General features: G+C 37.3%; 1 protein-coding gene across 1 annotated transcript in view; it reads right to left on the bottom strand.

The window, feature by feature from the left end:
• LOC138707520 (MOXD1 homolog 2-like) overlaps positions 1-21,891 on the bottom strand; it is a 772,674-nt gene that overhangs the window by 227,773 nt on the left and 523,010 nt on the right. Inside the window, exon 3 of the mRNA XM_069837045.1 lies at positions 7,189-7,335. Coding sequence (XP_069693146.1) covers positions 7,189-7,335 — 147 coding nt within the window. The remainder of the gene's footprint in view (positions 1-7,188; positions 7,336-21,891) is intronic.

The following is a 21,891-nucleotide window of genomic DNA, read 5'->3' as shown; positions in this document are numbered from 1 at the left end:
TATAAGTATATCAATTCTTCAATTACGTAGAAAATATAAGTATGCAGACATTTCGTTCAATAAGTTCTGAATCCTATCTCACTGCCTTTTAAAACTTTAAGAAAATTACCAGGGCATTGAAGACATGAATACTGAACACCTTTATAAACGAAAATATGCTTAGCTGCAGAAGAGGTGCCCCAGAATATTAATCACTGAATACAACGGGGAATTTGTGCTAGCAAGATGAGACAGAAAATTCGCTATGTTCATTACCTAACAATAACCTTACGAATGGGGAAATCTTGAGGGAAACACAACCAACTAATATTTCACTTCTTCACTTCAGCTTCCCTTAAATTATAAGCCTTTTATCTGCAACACTTTTATATACAGTCTTTTTTATCTTTGGGTCGGCCCTTAAAAGTATGGAAAAAAACCATAACAGGCCAGTAGGCCTACTACTTGAATGGCTGATGACGATGACTTTTTTTTTATTAATACTAAACTCCCTTGATCGGCAGATTAATTTATTATCAAATATTTTTCTATCGTGGTTTTTATTTAAATTTCGTTTTTTATTATTATTGTCCACCGTTGTGACTGAGAGGTTAGCGAGTCTAACTCCGAACCCCGTGGTCCCGGGTTCGATTCCCGTTTAGGATGAGTTGCCTGGTTGAGGTTTTTTCGGGGGTTTTCCCCCTCACTCCTATGGATGAATATCAGGTAACTTTGTCAGACGATTGGAACCCCACTCGTTTTCGCCACTTCCTTTCCTCCCCCATCATCCTTTCCTCGTCATCACTGTACAGGCGACCTCCCGAAGCTGCTGGCTCTCTCGACCGGTCTCCGTGGAATGTAGTTAAGCGACGTTGGATGGCTTCTGCAATGAGCACCCGAGGCGGACCTACTCAGGGGAGGGGTTTCGCCTCGACAGGGGGGCCTTGGGAGAAGTTGCCGAAGCAGGAATGGTGTATGGATTTCTGTCGGCTGTAGGGATCGGTCGTTAAAGGAGTCATGTGGTTAGGGCGGTGCGCATAGGGCTTCTGTGGCACGCAACTCTTTCCATATCGAGGGTTAGCGCAATAGATCTCAATAGGTCGTAGTGCTGGGCCATCCGTGCCCCTCTCAGGTAAATTCCGTTCCATTCCATTCTATTATTATTTCATTACATCCCATTTGTTGCATTCTTCCTTACGTTTTCCCTCATAACTATTTGCACTTCTAATTGAGTTACTTATATATTTCAATATTTACATCTGTATTTCACATTTTCTTTATATGGTACTATTTTCGTTTTGTATAGTGCAATTATTGTGTTATTGTTTTCTGATATATTATTTTGTTATTTTCACTCTGTTAAATTTCACTGCTTGTGTATTCTGATACATGATGGAGTAGGAGGGAAGGCCCTAAGGCCATAAGGAGAGTCTGTACTTCCATATCTTACAATGTTAAATTCCTCAATTTTGGGTGCATTTTTCTCTGAAGTTATAAAAGACACAAATGTAGAAAAAAATAGGGCATATGTATCAAACCGACTACATAAATTTAAAATTCCACTGTGAGGCTGGAAAAAAAAAATCATTCATAACATTTTTGCATTAAGAATCACTACAAATTATTATTATTTTTTTTTAATTGTTGCTGAAGATGGAATTTATATATAATTTGTGATTTATGTATGTATTTCATTTATATGAATTCTATAACATATTTACAGCCAGTGCCAGCGTTTCTGGCGCGTGTCCTTGAGTAAAAAGCCAATCATTGAGTACTTGTTGCCAGTGCAGCTGAGAACGGTACCACCCAAAACTGACTGCGTCGAAGGCAAGACACTCGCACTTTGTGTTTCTGGGGTGTGTCCTTGAGTACACTGTCCAGTCAGTGGCATGTTGCCACTTCGGCCGAGAGTGATATCACCTCCTAAACAGATGTGACGTCAACAATCTGCCAATCACAGTAGCTGTCAGCTTTCACACCCACAGACTCTGGCAAAGATAATGATCTTAATCTAAATCTAATTCTTAATCTAAAAGAAATTATCTTAATTTTTTCAGCCTACCGTGTAAAATGCCATCATATTGATACTGTATATTAATTTCAGCCTTCTGGGTACAAAACTTTCTGAGAAAAGTGCACAAATGTCAGAAAAAAATTTTAAAGTGCAGAAGAAAGGTGTCATAGTTTCCATATCATACAATATTAAATTCCTCAATTTTGGGTGTACTTTTCTCAGAAGTTACGAAATGTAGAAATTTAGAAAAAATAGGGCATATGTAACATATCTTTATGTATAAAACCGGCTACATAAATTTAAAATTCCACTGATCGGCTGGGAAAAAAAATCATTGATAACATTGTTTGCATTAATAACTACTACAATTCGATTTTTATTTTTCCTGAAGATAGGGCCGAAAGAGTGAACAAATTCTTATTACTATTTTACAGATATTAAACTACCGAAAAATGATAAAAACTACAATTCCATTTTTGTCAAAATTCGGTGTACAGATCCCTTAACTCCGCCAGTACAAAGAGATAAATACAAATAAAGAGATAAATAGAAATAGAAATAAACAGATATACAGATAGATGAATAAATATAGAAATAAATAAATGAATAGATAAATAAATAGATAATTTAAAAATTAATTAATAGATAGACAGACAGACAGAGATAGCTAGGCAGGCAGACAGACAGACAGACAGACAGACAGACAGACAGACAGACAGACAGACAGACAGACAGACAGGCAGGCAGGCAGGCAGGCAGGCAGGCAGGCAGGCAGGCAGGCAGGCAGACAGACAGACAGACAGACAGACAGACAGACAGACAGACAGACAGACAGACAGACAGACAGATAGATAGATAGATAGATAGATAGATAGATAGATAGATAGATAGATAGATAGATAGATAGATAGATAGATAGATAGATAGATAGATAGATAAAGAAACCAGACATTCCCTTCGCCTCTGCAGTCATGTCGTTAATTTTCGGCTACGCTGGTGGGTGAACTATGTTTGCTATAGCGACAAACGCTGAGGAGTTCAAAGAATTGTTGGTAGCAGTTCATCATCATCTAATCTTTGAAGTCTGCGGAATTTACTGTGTGTTCATATTAAAATACTGACATTTAAAGTGTGTGCATTGAAATTTCTCTAAGAGTTTAACGACATTTCGATCTTTTCTGACAGCTGCAAGGGATTCCTACATGTTTGCTGTATTAATATAGTTCAGACAGACGTTTCAGTGAATTTCCATCAGTTATATTTTGGTTTCAATATTTGATGACTGACACAGAATACTGCTCCACCTAAGCTAATTTATCAATCTTATTCTGATATCGCACACATACATTAGTGCATTCTGAAACACATAAACATCGGACGAATCAAATGGTTACGTCAATAAATCAGAAGGTAAGAGGATTGGCCATTTACTACAAAAATGTAAATACGTATTGCTATTCTTACGCGCTTTTTCAAGCTATGAATGTTTCACTATTGTTTAGAAAATTTATAACATAGGATGTATTAACTCCAATTATAGCACAATGGCCAGTTAATGACATGTACTAATAATATTAAATGAAGTAAATCACCGATTACTTGTTCAATTATGTAATTATCCTCATCAAACCGATCTGTGTAAATTTATGAGGGATAATCAGTATGTAACTTACACGTTAACATAGCTAACTACATATTTAATGAGACACCTAAAATTATTACCGCTAGATGACAGTGTTATCGAAGTATGCATAAGCGAATCAAAGAAGCAGCAGTTGCAATATAGCGACACCCATGCAAGAATTTACGGTACTCGTAGCCCAATTTGGCAACCGTGAGTGAGGGTGAGAATGAAAATCGTTGGGTGTAATCACTTTGGGGGAATATTTTGGATCAATATTCTTGGGCGAATTTTTTAGGGTGAATTTTCCTTTTGGCGAACTTCCATTGTGCGGACTAGCCTGGTTCGAGAATTTATAATTGGTGTCTTGATCCGTTCATTGATGCACACTTTGTCTCATACATATAATGATGCACCCAAGACTCACCACCTGTGATTGTCCCTACAACCAAATACAAATAATTCTTTATATAACGATAAATTTCCCTTAGAAAGACGTTTAGCCGGGCACGGTGGCTAGGCGGACTAAGACGCTCTCCCATTTGACGTCATGATCCGAAGGTTCGTGTGTCCGAGTCCCTTCTCGGGCATGGATATACAGTCTTTTAAAAATTTGTATCGCACAGAAACTTTATTACAAGTCCCAAAAATGAGACAGTGCGCATGATCGGAGGACGAGCGATCTGGTTCACAAGAGAAGGACTTGTAGAGGTAATAACATTAGCTTTGTTTCGTTGTATGTCTGATCATGCGCACTGTCTCCTTTCTGGGACTTATAAAGTATCTGTGCGGCAAAACTTTTTTCTAAGCCTGTACGTCCTTCGTTAATGTTCTATTCTGTGTGTGTGTGTGTGTGTGTATGTGTGTATCAGCGGAGGCCCCTACTCTCTACAGACTCCAGGCTACGGGAAGTTCGAGGTACTAAAGACCAAAGATGGCCGGAACTCAATGTTACCAACATTGAAGCTAAAGTACTAATGTTACTAAAATATTCATAGCTTAAAAAAGTGACGTGATGAAAACAGAAAGATCACATACAACTCGCTGTATAAAGGAATAATAATTATATTTCCGTAATATAAAGTTATATTATTATCACAATATAAAATATTTGCACAATATGGCATCTGAAGAAAACTGGTGAACTTAATTTAGAATAGCTTGTCTCGGCTGATCAATATTCCAAATTGTGCCAATCTAACAGTTACAAAATGACTAACTGTTGTGATACCTGTAACGTGCGTGTATTCGAGGAAGTGTTGCCAGTAATGAAGTGAAGCTAACACCTATAAAATCACTATATTTAAGCACGTGCTCAAGTAATAGGGGGAACTATTGAAGTTACAACTTAGTACCTCACCTTACATTGTACCGTAAGTAATGTTATTAAATTCAGGGGGTTACTCTTTGGGATATTAAAAAAAATGAATACAATTTTGCTCGTTTTTGCTTCCTTTTCGAAATAAAAATTGTTTCATATGAAACATTCGTTTGACATGGGCAGGGCATGTAGCACTTATGGGCGAATCCAGAAATGCATATAGTGTGTTAGTTGGGAGACCGGAGGGAAAAAGACCTTTGGAGAGGCCGAGACATAGATGGGAAGATAATATTAAAATGGATTTCAGGGAGGTGGAATATGATAGAGACTGGATTAATCTTGCTCAGGATAGGGACCAATGGCGGGCTTATGTGAGGGCGGCAATGAACCTCCGGGTTCCTCAAAAGTCAGTAAGTTATATGAAACATTACATGGCGTGTTTTGGGAAAGTCATTGGTTTAATTTCCAATATGCTCAGCCAATACAAGAGAACAGTATATAATGATAATAAATTATTGGAAAAATTTAGTTTTGTCTTTTAAATGTGAAGAAATTTGATGCCAACAAATGTAACACTGTAAAATTCTTTGCAGAGCGAACATTTGTTCGGCTCAAATTTCTGTGCATTTAAAGGACAAAACTAAAATTATTTCAATCATTTATTATCATAATACATTGCTGTCGTAAATTCAACAATTTGGAAATTAGATTAATGGCTTTCCCAGAACACGCTCTGAAACATTTAATATAAAAAAATTATCTCGAAAAGGAAGTAAAAACGAGCAAAATTTTATGGAACTTTGTTTGAAATATCTCAAAGTATAACCATCTGAAATTGATAACACTACTTCAAGTTTACTCAGTATATACTGTAGCTCCAGGAGCTACCTTCTTTTTGCAATGAAACTATTGGCAGCTCAGCTCCAATTCCACTGTAAGTTACTACCAAATGCTAGGAATCACTCCGTCCTTGTACTGAAAAATCGGACATATTTTTTAACGTATGAAACAAGCAAATATTAATTTGACGAAAAAGTGGAACCATCCACTTTTTGTAGGGACCCTTCAATTGGAACAATACTTTTAACTGGTTTATTTCCTGCATAAAGCTATCAAGATATTTCGCATGACGATGTGCTACCATCTCCTGAACTTTCCCCGTCACCCTTCATTCAAGACGAAAGTGGGGTTCGTAATTATTGTCGTAGAGAGTTGAATGGGAGACGAATGTGGTCCTGGAATAGCGAAATAAATCCTTTCCCAGAGAGAGAACGCTGTGTCCAGATAAACCGCGAACACTGAAGACCACTCTCCATTACTTAAGCATTATCCATAATATACGCCACAAATAAATGGATCCACGGTTCAGACTCTATTTTATGTGGAAGTGCTTTTCTTTCCCCATTTATTGCCCGTTAAGAAAAATCACTGGTCAGATTACCGAAGGCGATAATTTACACGCTCCAGTTTAAACGCATTCAACTTTTATGTTTTCAAGTTACAAAGAGGGAGAGAAAAGAATACAGAGAAAGAGAGGGAGAGAGAGAAAGAGAGAGAGAGAGTAAGAAGTCAATGTCACAACACGGAATGCAGAAAACACTGTGTAAACAGATTTAGTGGTTTCTAAGAAAAATGCATTTAAGTTTTAAAAATGTCAACTTACAGACCGATTATTTAGTCCTGACAGCTCAGCGACGCGAAAGAGGGTAAGTAATAGGAGGAGTGGGGAGAGTTCCGGAGTAGAGATAAGGGTGAGCGGCCGATAAAGTAATGCAGTACAGCCTAATTGTACTGGAAACATACCGCTCTACAGTACGCATGACATCCGATCGCTTCTAAGGCACGCGATTGAATAACCCAAACACCTCTTGGCGTAACTAAATGGACTCGCCTGACCCAGGCGCACATCTCCGGCGACTGTCAGGACTAAATAATCGTACTGTACTGCAAACTGCATTAAAAAAAATACATTAATTATGTGAATCGACAAATTTAAAGAGCATCTAAAGAGCTTATCTGCAGGGATACCCCCACAATATACGGTATATTGTTTTAAAGAACAAGTTTTGTACTTTGTTCATTGAAATACCAAACAAAAAAAATCGGATTTTTGACCCCTAATCACTATCCAATCAACTTTAGTGAAACATCTATATGAGAAGGACATGCTAGGTGACCTACTGGTTTGGATAAAATCCTGTAACCTTTTACTGTTAAAGTTTAGTTATGTTTGGTGAAACATCGCCTTACCGTGATGGTGTAATCATGTGGGTCGCAGGTGTCGTATCGTCTTCGGAACCTGATGACGGTGTGGGTTCCATTTTCGTATCCCAGCAACAGTTCGTAGTCTTGACTAGGGTCCAGTTCTGGTTCCCCCCTGCCTCTGGCGTATCGGTCCTGCAACAACAGAAATTTGAGATTTGCAATAAATCCGAATAGAATGCTACGAACACCAAGTAATCCAAAATGTAGTACTACCCGCTTCAGCTGAACATACTATTCGGAATGATGTCTCCACTGCCGAGGTCTACACGAGAACTTCGGTGACGGTGTGATGTGAGGCAAGTTGCGGGGTCGAAAACATTGTATAGTACTTGTCGCAATGTTATAGAAAGTGGGTAGACCGACGAGAATTAAGGCTGCTGTAGACAAAGGTGATATTTGAAACAACAATGCAACCGATTGTATTAAGTCGAACAGTATTCCTTCAAGTCTTTAGCAAACAATAATAAAAAGTATTATATTTCATTTAATTGTAATACTAATTATTAACTACCAGTTTTAAGCAATAGGAAAATGAATACTATTGTATTCAAAACAATCTCAAAGCGCGTATGAGTTCTGTTTTTGGTTCTACATATGCATGTGAGCAAACATTCTCAAAAATGAACAGTATTCCTTCAAGTCTTTAGCAAACAATAGTAAAAAGTATTATATTTCATTTAATTATAATATAATAACTATTAACTACCAGTTTTTAAGCAATAGGAAAATTAATACTTTTGTATTCAAAACAATCACAAAGCGCGTATGAGTTCTGTGTTTGGTTCTACATATGCATATGAGCAAACATTCTCAAAAATGAACAGTATTCCTTCAAGTCTTTAGCAAACAACAATAAAAAGTATTATATTTCATTTAATTATAATATAATAACTATTAACTACCAGTTTTAAGCAATAGGAAAATTAATACTTTTGTATTCAAAACAATCACAAAGCGCGTATGAGTTCTATGTTTGGTTCTACATACGCATGTGAGCAAACATTCTCAAAAATGAACAGTATTCCTTCAGGTCTTTAGCAAACAACAATAAAAAGTAGTGTATTTCATTTAATTATAATACTAATAATAATTAACTACCAGTTTTTTGCAATAGGAAAATGAATACTTCTGTATTCAAAACAATCACAAAGCGGGTATGAGTTCTGTGTTTGGTTCTACATATGCATGTGAGCAAACATTCTGAAAAATGAACAGTATTCCTTCAAGTCTTTAGCAAACAATAATAAAAAGTATTATATATCATTTAATTATAATACTAATAGCTATTAACTACCAGTTTTAAAGCAATGGGAAAATGAATACTTCTGTATTCAAAACAATCACAAAGCGCGTATGAGTTCTATGTTTGGTTCTACATATGCATGTGAGCAAACATTCTGAAAGATGAACTTCAATAAGAGCGACGATCGCTATAAATTGACAGATTGTTAATTTTAGTGTTACAATAAACATTGTGATCGTTAATATTTTCGTCATTTTGTTCAAGAGCACCAGTTTGCTGTAATTCTCCACTTGGTTGTGGACGGATCACGAAGACGTCATTCAATGCCCGTGGACTATGGAAGGGGAACCAATGTTTTCCCAATGCTTCCTCTCCTCCCTCTCTCTCTCTCTCTCTCTCTCTCTCTCTCTCTCTCTGAGTTCTGTATCCCTGCTCCTGACATTAATTCCATCGAAAACTTGGAGTGATAATTGGAAAAACGATTCAACAATATCAAATTTAATATCAAACAGAACTTACTAAACCGAGTTCTCCAAGAATAACGGGAGAAAAACTTAACTACTGCTAACACGAAACTTACGGAATCTACACCAAGGATATTAGACGCACTCGTTAAGGCTAAAGAAGATTCAGCAATGTACCGAACATTGCTGTAGTGGTAAAATAACTACATTTGACCTATATAATCAATTTTGAGACATACATTAAGTCACAATTTTTCTAGTTTCCAAATTCATAATTTTATATATAAAAAGTGGAAAAGTACACAGTTATAAAAATAAAGTTATATTCATGCGCATATTTTCCTATTAAGTAAATAATGTGAAGAAAATAATGCATTCTTTAATTGTACAGCGAGTCCCAGAAAACGTTTCTGATGGCCGACTAGCGGTAAGTTCCCGCGCTGTCACCGGTGCTTACATCCACAATCTCACGGCGCATCGTCGGATTAAAATTTGCGTGAGGTATCATATTAATAACATTTATACTGTATATTTGGTAGTAGAATTATTAGCAGGCTGTTATAGCCTGCTCGTTCCCCATATCTAACACCATATGATGAACGTATCTCTACCATGTTAAAGTAAATATATGCTATACTATGACTTAACCCTTTGGAACACAAATTGTATGCAAATAGGCCTAAATTCTCATACGATGGAAGAATTTAAAGAAAACATTCGGACAGAAATTCGTCCTATTCGTACAGAGGAACTGATGCGTGTGAATGACGACGAGGTGAATTATATATCATATTTGACGGGCAACACTTTCAGCAGCTACTGTGAGGAGGGTGAGTACCGAATGTTATTAAAATAACACAGGGCGTAGGTTTAAATCCGGCGAAGCGCAGTGAGTTCGCTGATGCAAATCGTTGCAGTAGCGGGAAACCTATGGCTGATCGGTCGACAGAAACACGCGAATGTTCGTTGGGACTCACTGTATATGCTTTAGCAATAGGTGTATTGCATGTTTAATTTTGAGAACAACATACTGTAAACGTCTGCCGGCAAAGGAATGTTTCCTTAGAAATGCTTATAGATCTCTAATGATTTTCATGTAGTTTCTTGTCCCTTGTAGGCCTACTCAGTTGTGGATTTTCAATTTTTTTTTCAAGGATTCTAAGTTCATTCTACATTTTAGTTAATATGTTATGGCACAAACTAGTTACCCGAATGAACAAACGCTCGTGCTTGGATGCAGCCCAATAGAGTAAATGTTAAAACTTAAGGCTGGTCCAAAATAAACCGGGAACGAAAGCCGGAATGAAAACAAGAAGCGGAGGATGTGAACGTGAAGATTTTTTATTCACAATAAACAGAGAACGGAAACGGCTATGCATATCGATATGTACGTCAATAGCGATCTGTAAATTCAATATTACACATTCTGATTTTGTTTGTGTATAAATGACCAATGGCGTTTTCTCATGAGTAGGTTAACCAATTTCAAAATTTTCGGCACGAAATATTTAAGAATTCATTTCACGTGGTAGTCTGGTCACATATACATGTAGTATAAATTGAAAGTGATTCTACTGAATTTCTGGCTAGTTACAAGCAATAGATGAAGAAGGAATTATGTCACGGCCTCCTTGCTACAAAATATGCGACGACCAAAAGCTTTTTGATGACAACAGAATAAATATAGTAGGCTGTGATCGGAAAGGAGAAGGGCAAAGTTAAAAGTTCGGCATCTTTCACGTTAATGTTCCCGGGCTCTGGTAAACTTCTCGTTAATTGTGAATGCTCATATTTAAATATATGTATTTTAAGAATTTATCCGTTCTCGTTGTCGTTTCCATTCTATTCACATAGGCACATTATTCGTACATTGCTAATTTACATTGTATGACGAAAAGTCTTCCTATGTTATTTTGATCTGACGGGGTTTTTTTAAGACTTTCTTCGCTTTGCTAAAATATGTAAAACTTTGTTCGCAACGCTACTTAACAAATTAGATACAAATCATCACACAGAAGTTTTAACATATAATAATAATAATAATAATAATAATAATAATAATAATAATAATAATAATTTATTTAATCTGACAGGATTAAGGCCATAAGGCCTTCTCTTCCATCCTACCAGATAGCACATATAAATACAAAAAATAAATACAAACACTGATGAAAATGATACAACTTAAGTTAAAGCCCTATAGAGGGTCAACAGAGTCAAAAGTACTTATAGTGCTCTCATCGAGCTAATACAACGAAAAGAAAGAAAACAGAGATAGCAATGATGATATTGATAACTGACAATAATAATAATAATAATAATAATAATAATAATAATAATAATAATAATAATAAATATATTACATATTAATTTTCAATGTTACAACGGCATAGTTACAATATTTACTATATGTCATGGGTTAAGGTGAAGTTGCACAACCTGACATGTGTTCAACAAACAATTCCACGAACTAGAATATGATTTTTTAATTTAAATTTGAATTTTGATATTGTCCGACAGTCTCTGACGTGGTCAGGGAGAGAATTCCAGAGGCGTGGAATAGATATGCTGAAAGATGATGAGTAGAAGGATGTTCTGTGCAGAGGAATAGAGAGAAGGTAGATGTTCCGGGTTCGAGGTAGTGAAAGGTAAACAAAACGAGATGCTAGGTAAGAGGGTGTGCAGGTGTGGATGATTTTAAATAGTAATAAGAGAGAGTTGAAGAATCTTCTTTCTTTAAGTGGACTCCAAGACAACAATTCTAGTGACGGTGTTACATGATCGAATTTTCTAATGTTACAAACGAAACGAACGCAGATATTGTGAACACGCTGTAGTCTATGGGCAAGATCAGTATTTAGGTTCGTGAATAAAGAATCGCAATAATCGAAGTGGGGCATCACTAAAGTTTGGATCAGGTTCTTTTTAAGGCTGAGAGGTAAAACATTGGTTAAGTGTTTGAGGGAATGAATTATGGAAAAAGTTTTCTTACATATGTAGGTCACTTGACTTTGAAAATTTAAATTTGAATCTAAATATACCCCTAAATTTTTTACTGTCTTACTATATGTAATTGTAGTATTATTTATTTTTGTATTTGATACAGTGGCTAGATCTATTTTGTTTAATGCTCGTTGGTGGCCCATTATTATAGCTTGTGATTTGTCTGGGTTTAGTCTAAGTCCAAATTTTTGCGCCCATTGAGCTACAGATGCTAGATCTTCATTAATTCTGGTCACAGAGTCATTGATTGTACAAATTCGGGAATGAATGTAAAGTTGTAAGTCGTCAGCGTATAGGTGGTGTTTTGAATATTTTAAGATCTTTGTTACGTCGTTTATATAAAGCGTAAAAAGTAATGGCCCAAGAACCGAGCCCTGAGGGATTCCGGCCTTGACGGTACGCCAATTGGAAGAATGACCACCGGCTGATACACATTGTTGGCGTTCGCGAAGGTAGGAATCGAACCAAGCAACGGCACTGTTAGAAAGATTGTAGTTTTTTAGTTTGCAAAGAAGGAGATTCGTGTCAACTGTGTCGAAAGCTTTGCTGAAGTCTAGTAATGTCAGTAGTGTTAATTCTCCTCTGTCGCTAGCTTCCCGAGTGTCTTCAATCACTTTTAAAAGGGCAGTAGTAGTATTATGTCCTGCACGGAAACCAGATTGGTAGTCGTCAAGTAAGCAATGCTCATTGAGGTAGTCAGTCAGTTGCTTATGTACTACGCGCTCCAGTGCTTTTGACAGAGCTGGTAAGATGCTAATTGGTCTGTAGTCGTTTGGCGATTCAGGAATTTTACTTTTCGGGATAGGTCTAATGAGAGCTTGTTTCCAAAGTCGAGGATATGTAGAGGTTATGAGTGAGGCGTTAAAAATGTGGGTCAAGGTTGGTAGTATTACGTCAATAATTTTCTGGAGAAGTTTTATTCCAATCCGATCTGATCCTTCAGCTTTGGTCGAAATACGCTTTATTGCCTTCTTTACGTCATCATGTGAAAGGTACAGAAAGTGAAACTTTTCCCTCTCTTGTAGGGTAATACTGTTTAGTTCGTCAATTGTATGTTGTTTTGTTGTTTCGTTCACGCCCGTTGTTTGTGTCAAAACAAAGTGGTCGTTCAGTTCGTCTACTCTGAATGGTGTCCCGTCTACCTGAGTCTTGCTGCGCCCTAAGCCTATTGTTCGTAAGTTCTTCCACAGGTCGGCTGAATCTGAGTCCGGTGTTATAAGTTCATGGAAAAAACCTCAGTTTAGCATTTCTTATTGCCTGAGTCGTTTTGTTTCGTAACTGTCTATAATGTTGAAGATTTGCGTCAGTCTTATCATGTCTGTACTTACGATGTGCCACGTCTCTAGAATTCATTAGGGTCTTGATTTCAGTAGTCATCCAGGGGGCAGGAGCTCTCTTAACACGTCTCGTCTGAATGGGCGCGTGATTGTCGAATAACGATAATATATAATCATTAAGTCGGTCAATTTTTTCGTCTACTGTCCGTAATGTCCAGATAGTATGCCACGGTACTTTCAGCGCTTCTGCAGTTAATGCTGTATCGTCAACACGTTTTAAGTCACGGATTGTTACGGTTTTGTGCGCTGGCTTGGGACATTTGAGAGAATATGTGAGATAGATTATATCGTGACCTGATATGCCTGAAGCTGCACACTGACCATGATTTAATACACAGTCAGGATTATTTGTAGTTATAACGTCAAGTAGAGTTTCACTATGCTGAGTGTGATGTGTCGGTTTGAGGGGAAGTACAGTCATATACAGAGAGTTTCAAAAATACGGGGCATAATTTCAGGTATGTATTTCCCACATGTAGACAATCAAAATAGTTCATTACAACATGTGTCCGGAAATGCTTTATTTCCGAGTTATGGCCTTCACAACATTGAAATATTTCATTAGGTACGGTACTATAAATATGCCCATGCATCTTTATTACCACAACCTATTTTAAGTCTACCATAACGTAAAATAATTAGAGAAGAAACAATTGTAATACAACAAAAATGAACACAACAGTAGTTATTGAATTGAAGCGTGAATATGTAGTGTGTAATACAACCAATACAGTAAAAAAATATGACTCACTTACGATCGGTGTTCAAAGATGCAGTTATTGAAAGCCACGTATTCTTCTTCTTTTCTCATCTTTATACGAGGCGCGCCGCTTATCGTAAACGTGATGATTTTCCTCAACATTCAATATTAGAATCTCATCAAATAAAAGTTGCTCCATGATGCACAGCACAGAACAAAATAATGCATAGGTTATGTCACGATCTTCTTGCTACAAAATATACGACGATAAAATAGCTTTTAGATGGCAATAGAATGAATCTATTGGGCTGTGATCGGAAACGTGAACGCCAAAGTTGAAACTTGGCCAACTCTCCGTTCCTGATCCTGGGCTCCGGCAAGCGTTTCGTTAATTGTGAATGCTCACATTTAAATGTACACATTTTAACAATTTTACCGTTTTCGTTTTCGTTCCGATTCTCGTTTCCGGTTTATTGTGAACCAGCCTTAATTCATAACCATAATATAGCTTCGAATATTTGCTAGGGAAAGAGATTTGCCGCTCTGGTTGCCGGCTTCTCTTTGGAAGCAGATGCCTGGAAAAATATTCGGGTAGAAAAAATGTACAGATATATGGATCAGTTCCTATCTCATAGGATATGCCGATAACGGTTTTTTTGTGCACATAAAGGGAATGTGTAATCAACAGCGAGAGTGTCACTTCTGCCGTAACCGTATCGATATTCCCCCGAAAAGTATGTTCAATTTTCGTACACAATTTATTGCATACCAAAATAGCAAGCCCCCAACCTATATAGGTCTATGTAAACTGAAGAAAATGCCACGCGTTTTATACAGTGTGCTTATAAAGTTCCTGTACATTTCAATAAATTTCTTAACTTATCTCTTATAGGTGTTGGAAAGATACACAACACGTTGACCATTAACGAGCGGATAAAGGTTGTGTGCCTTAATTTGAGTCTCATTTCACAACTATTTTCTGAAATTTTCGTTGCTATATTATTTACAATCTCGTTTTACAATTAATATTTGAGGAGAAAAATTCGCTCCGGCGCCGGGGATCGAACCCGGGTCCTTGGTTCTACGTACCAAGCGCTCTGACCACTGAGCTACGCCGAATTCAATCCACAGCACCGGACCGAACCCTCCTCCCTCAATGTTTCCTTTTGTGGCCTGACTCCAAGTTAGCCATATATGTTGACGTATATGTCCAATGTCAACTGCCATTATACACTATCTACCAAAGGGTAATTTGGTACCCAGGATTTTACGTGCTAGATGCCATGTTTCGGTGGTTACTATGCAGTGGTATGCAGACAATAATGTTCACCGGTTGGACTAGCCTGCACAGAGTCCTGATCTCAATCCCATTGAGCACCTTTGAGATGAATTGAACCGGCGATTGAAGTTTCGGGAAATTCTGCCAACATCCATTGTCCAACTGAGTGTCATTGCAAGAGGAATGGCGACGCATTCCAGTGGATATCCTACACAAACTAGTGGAGAACATGCCTGACAGGGTGGCTGCTGTTATGGCAACAAGAGGTGATGCCACGAGGTTCTAAAGGGACAAAAAACAGTGCCCAATTACTTTTTGGTAGATAGTGTATTATGAGCGCAATCAGTTGAGTGACTTGTTTGGCCGGGATTCCGCAGTTAAGTGCACAGTAATCTGTACAGCCATTTGCACTGCAGCTATGAGAATATTATAGATTTATTAATTTGTCCTACAGAATAATATCTGTAATACTGACAATTAATATTTGAGGAGAAAAATTCGCTCCGGCGCCGGGGATCGAACAAGTCACGCAACTGAGTGCGCTCCTAATATAATGGCAGTTGACATTGGACATATACGTCAACATATATGCCTAACTTGGAGTCAGGCCACAAAGGGAAACATTGAAGGAGGAGGGTTCGGTCCGGTGCTATAGATTGAATTCGGCGTAGGTCAGTGGTACGTAGAACCAAGGACCTGGGTCCGATCCCCGGCGCCGGAGCGAATTTTTCTCCTCAAATATTAATTGTCAATATTACAGATATTATTCTGTAGGACAAATTAATAAATCTATAATGTCGTTTTAGCTTTATGTCATCCGTATTTCAATTTGAAATGTTTCCCAGATGGCTGAATTATGAAAGTTCTTGCCGGTTAATTCAAACACTCCAAACTAAACTCCAATTAAAAATGGCCAGACTCCCTTTGGGTTAGTTTATCATGATACTGGAACTTCCTGTGGCATCGCATGAGCAACAAACGTTCATACGGAGTTCAGGGTTTGAACCCACGACAAAATGACTCAACGCATGTGCCTGAATCGTTCTACCCATCACGGCCTGCGAGGTTTTCTTCTTCATAATTCTGGAAAAAGTCTCTGAAGAGTGTCTACATTTTATAATTATTCCTGCAAATGACGCAATGCTTTTAATTGTCTCACCATTATGAAACTTCACAAAAGAGAGTGCTGAGAAAGATCTTAAGAGAGAAATTTTCACTCTCCTTCTACTAAGAAATTAGTCGTTTCACACAAGGATTCTGACTGAAATACACGAGAGCAAGAAGAAATTGGCTTCAGTTTGACCCCTCAAGAGCGTCGTAAAGAAGAAGACAAAAGAGCAAGGAGTAATAATGATGGTTGTGGGCCCAGTACCCGGGGAGAAGTCGGATGTCACCTGGCTGGTAACGCTACTGTGCCAGCAGATTATGGCTCCGGCAAACTTCTCCCAAAGACAAGGGTAATTGGATTCGCTTCGCTCTGTGTTTCAAACAGTTGCTCAGACTTGCGCTCCGCGAGCGACGTTTTGTCGTAAGTAAAAGCACGAATTCCCTTCAGACCCAAAGCACTTGGCTTGTTTGCTTCAAATTAAACGACTCCATTATTATTACTTTCATTATTATTATTACTATCATTATTATTATTATTATTATTATTATTATTATTATACTTACTTACAAATGGCTTTTAAGGAACCCGAAGGTTCATTGCCGCCCTCACATAAGCCCGCCAGCGGTCCCTATCCTGTGCAAGATTAATCCAGTCTCTATCATCATACCCCACCTCCCTCAAATCCATTTTAATATTATCTTCCCATCTACGTCTCGGCCTCCCTAAAGGTATTTTTCCCTCCGGTATCCCAACTAACATTCTATATGCATTTCTGGATTCGCCCATACGTGCTACATGCCCTGCCCATCTCAAACGTCTGGATTTAATGTTCCTGATTATGTCAGGTGAAGAATACAATGCGTGCAGTTCTGCGTTGTGTAACTTTCTCCATTCTCCTGTAACTTCATCCCGCTTAGCCCCAAATATTTTCCTAAGCACCTTATTCTCAAACACCCTTAACCTGTGTTCCTCTCAGAGTGAGAGTCCAAGTTTCACAACCATACAGAACAACCGGTAATATAACTGTTTTATAAAATCTAACTTTCAGATTTTTGGACAGCAGACTGGATGATAAGTGCTTCTCAAATGAATAATAACACGCATTTCCCATATTTATTCTGCGTTTAATTTCCTCCCGAGTGTCAGTTACATTTGTTACTGTTGCTCCAAGATATTTGAATTTTTCCACCTCTTCGAAGGATAAATCTCCAACTTTTATAGTTCCATTTCGTGCAATATTCTCGTCACGAGACATAATAATATACTTAGTTTTTCCGGGATTTACTTCCAAACCGATCGCTTTACTTGCTTCCAGTAAAATTCCCGTGTTTTCCCTAATCGTTTGTGGATTTTCTCCTAACATATTCACGTCATCCGCATAGACAAGAAGCTGATGTAACCCGTTCAATTCCAAACCCTGCCTGTTATCCTGAACTTTCCTAATGGCATATTCCAAAGCGAAGTTAAAAAGTAAAGGTGATAGTGCATCTCCCTGCTTTAGCCCGCAGTGAATTGGAAAAGCATCAGATAGAAACTGACCTATACGGACTCTGCTGTATGTTTCACTGAGACACATTTAAATTAATCGAACTAGTTTCTTGGGAATACCAAATTCAATAAGAATATCATATAATACTTCCCTCTTGACCGAGTCATATGCCTTTTTGAAATCTATGAATAACTGATATACTGCATTATTATTATTATTATTATTATTATTATTATTATTATTATTATTATTGTTATTATCATTATTGCAATTATTTCTCCAGGCCACTGCGGGCTAAACCAAGGATCTGCACTATTACCTTTACTTTTTAATTTTGCTGTAGAATATATCATTAGGAAAGTCCAGAAAACAGAGAGGGTTTGGAATTGAACGGGTTACATCCCTATAGAATACATCAGATAATTTCCTTAGAAAGAATCCAGTATAGGGCAGCTAAATTTGTTAAAGGTAAAAGAGAAGATGGAAACGATACGATAAAAGAACTTAAATGGGAAACTTTGGAAAACAGACATAGGAAAACTAGAATAACATCATTGTATAGACCACATCTAGGTCAGAAAGCATAGGTAGACATAACGGCTCGGTTAGAAATGCCAACGTACTATGGTAGGAACGATCATGATTTTAAAATCAAATGTAGGAAACAGAAAACGGATGTAGGTAAATTCTCATTTTTAAATGAAACTATAAATGATTGGAATGACCTACCTGCAGCGGTCTTTGACGGCTGTCCTTCCTTAAGGAGATTCAAGAATAACTTAAAAAGTTGTATATAAAGTGGAAATTAAAATTAAGGTGACATTTAACATTTAATTTCTTTAAGGTGACATGTATTTATTTAGTCTGACGAGTTACTTCCTTGGTTTGAATTGTAAATTATTTAAACATAGCGTGTAAGAGGGCCTTAGACTAGAAATGTTTAGCTTAAATGTAGTTCTGTTCATAATTATGCATAAGGGTGTAATTATTTGTCTTATTTGAACTGTTGTATCAGTGAAGCGAGGTGAGTCAGTGAAGTTATGGTTTTACAGTGCAGTGAATAGTTCCGATCAGTGATAATTTATAGCGTCAATGAAATGTGTTCTATAGTGTCAGTGAAATGTGTTATAGAGTGTCAGTGAAATGTGTCCTAAAGCGTCAGTGAAATGCGTCATAGTGCCACTACAGTGAGTGAGATGAGAGTGAAGTGAAAGACTATTGAAACTTATGTAGGGCCTATACATATGTAGGTTGTATTGTAAAATTAGCTATTTTATGTTTTATTATTCATTGTAATTATTGTGTTAAATTGTATTGTGTATTCTTATTGTATGGTGTATATAATTGTATTGTGTATTGTTTATGATTTTATTGTGTACTGTTTATCATTTTATTGTCTATTGTTTATATTGTGTATACCACTGCCATCGGGTGCTTGCCCACTTACAGTGTAAATAAATACATACATAAATACATACTTGTTTATGTGGATGACGTGAATATATTAGGAGAAAATTCACAAATGATTACAAAAAAAATGGGAATTTTACTTCAAGCAAGTAAGGAGATAGGTTTGAAAGTAAACCCCGAAAAAACCAAGTATATGATTATGTCTCGTGACCAGAACATAGTACGACATGGAAATATAAAAATTGGAAATGTATTCTTCGAAAAGGTAGAAAAATTCAAGTACCTTGGAGCAACAGTAACAAATATAAATGACCCTCCAGAGGAAATTAAACGCAAAATAAATATGGGAAATACCTGCTACTATTCGGTTGAGAAACTTTCGTCATCCAGTCTGGTCTCGAAAAAGCTTAAAGTTAGAATTAAAAAAACAGTTATATTACCCGTTGTTCTGTATGATTGTGAAACTTGGACTCTCACTTTGAGAGAGGAACAGAGGTTAAAGGTATTCGAGAATAAGGTGCTTAGGAAAATATTTGGGGCTAAGAGCGATGAAATTACAGTAGAATGAAGAAATTTACACAAAGCAGAACTGCACGCATTGTATTCTTCACCTGACATAATTAGGAACATTAAGTGCAGACGTTTGAGATGGGCAGAGCATTTCGATTGCTGGTAAAAGTCATGTTCTGGGAATAATAATTTAATTAAGTAGTAAAATATCTCTGCAATCGAAAAGTATTGGGAATAAATTTGAATAAGGAACAAAGAAAAGCTTCCTTCCCAGGAAGGATTCGAACCACGAAAGTATTAGTTACCAGTCTATCCTGCTCTGGAGTGAACAAGGCAATGAAATCAGCTACAAGTGTCGGTACGGTTTTTTTGCCACTACTGTACATATTCAAGTAATAAAACAATTATTAAGGTTAATTTTTGACTCTCCCTCGTAGGTGGCTTACATTGATAGACCTACATATATACAAAATATATAATAGGAAAAAGCAAAACAAGCAACACAAACGAACGAAAGAAAGAAAGATACATAATAGATGCCAGAATATGATACTGTAGTTAATATTAGTGCCAAATATCAATACAGTAATGCAAAATTATTTCAAAATTAGATTAAAAAAAAATAAGTAATATATTTTTCTTGTTTGCAGACTTTTAACTTATATGATTTCTTTTTAATGTTAGTCTATATTTACTACGATCTCCAATACCATGGCTGCATTTATAGTAAAGCGACTCTTTCAAGATTTCATCGCCATCGTAAGATTGGTAAGACCTTACCAAACTCCCTGGAGAGAATAGGGGGAATATGTTACCATGAAAGCGCGACTGGTTTTCTTTAAGATCATATTCCCAGGTGAGTACACGGACCAATTTTATTTTAGAAGTTTATATACAGAAGAAAATTGCTTGACGTAAGTGGATATAATTCCTTGTGGGATTTCCAACAGTGATTTTTCTTTAAAATCTATAGTCTATACGTTATTTGTATATTTTTCATTTAACTCCTAAGCGAGAAACATCAGATAATGACATGTACATATGTCCACTTTGCTACTGAAAGGTTTAAATACGATATGATTACCGATTTGTAAAAATTTTAGATCGTTAATCATCACAAATCTATCATAAATAGTTGGTTCGGCATTATATTATAGGTTGTGTTTGAATTAGTTTGTACATATTCCACAACAAGACATAAGAAATGTACAAGATATTGTATGGAAAATGCATGATGATGCCCGAAGGGCGAAAATGTTTGCTTTAATTTTCATAATACCAATAACCATTTACATACGTAACTGTCATTAATTTTTAAATTTGTGACATGTCAATTAGACTGAACTTCAGATAAAACAATATTATATTATATCATTTTGGACAGGTATTTTGCTCCACAAAACACGGGCTGCATAAGACTGCCGCGAGACACTACTGGTCCGAAAGCGGTCTCGTGCGCTTTGTCTCGGTCGTCCGACTCGGTCGCTTGTCTCTGTCTCGCGCTCTCAAATGTACTTCATATAATTCTATAGGAAGCAGACAGAAGGCGACTAGTCTCGGTCTCTCGTCTCTGTCGCCTGTCTCGGCCGCTTGTCTCTGTCTCGCGCTCTCAAATGTACTTCATATAATTCTATAGGAAGCAGACAGAAGGCGACTAGTCTCGGTCTCTCGTCTCTGTCGCCTGTCTCGGTCGCTTGTCTCTGTCTCACGCTCTCAAATGTACTTCATATAATTCTATAGGAAGCAGACAGAAGGCGACTAGTCTCGGTCTCTCGTCTCTGTCGCCTATCTCGGTCGCTTGTCTCTGTCTCGCGCTCTCAAATGTACTTCATATAATTCTATAGGAAGCAGACAGAAGGCGACTAGTCTCGGTCTCTCGTCTCTGTCGCCTGTCTCGGTCGCTTGTCTCTGTCTCGCGCTCTTAAATGTACTTCATATAATTCTATAGGAAGCAGACAGAAGGCGACTAGTCTCGGTCTCTCGTCTCTGTCGCCTGTCTCGGTCGCTTGTCTCTGTCTCGCGCTCTCAAATGTACTTCATATAATTCTATAGGAAGCAGAGAGAAGGCGACTAGTCTCGGTCTCTCGTCTCTGTCGCCTGTCTCGGTCGCTTGTCTCTGTCTCGCGCTCTCAAATGTACTTCATA

This window comes from Periplaneta americana, chromosome 10, assembly GCF_040183065.1.
Source record: "Periplaneta americana isolate PAMFEO1 chromosome 10, P.americana_PAMFEO1_priV1, whole genome shotgun sequence".
Lineage (NCBI taxonomy): Eukaryota > Metazoa > Arthropoda > Insecta > Blattodea > Blattidae > Periplaneta > Periplaneta americana.
The sequence above is the reverse complement of the archived record's forward strand: the minus strand, read 5'-3'. Positions and strand labels throughout refer to the sequence as shown.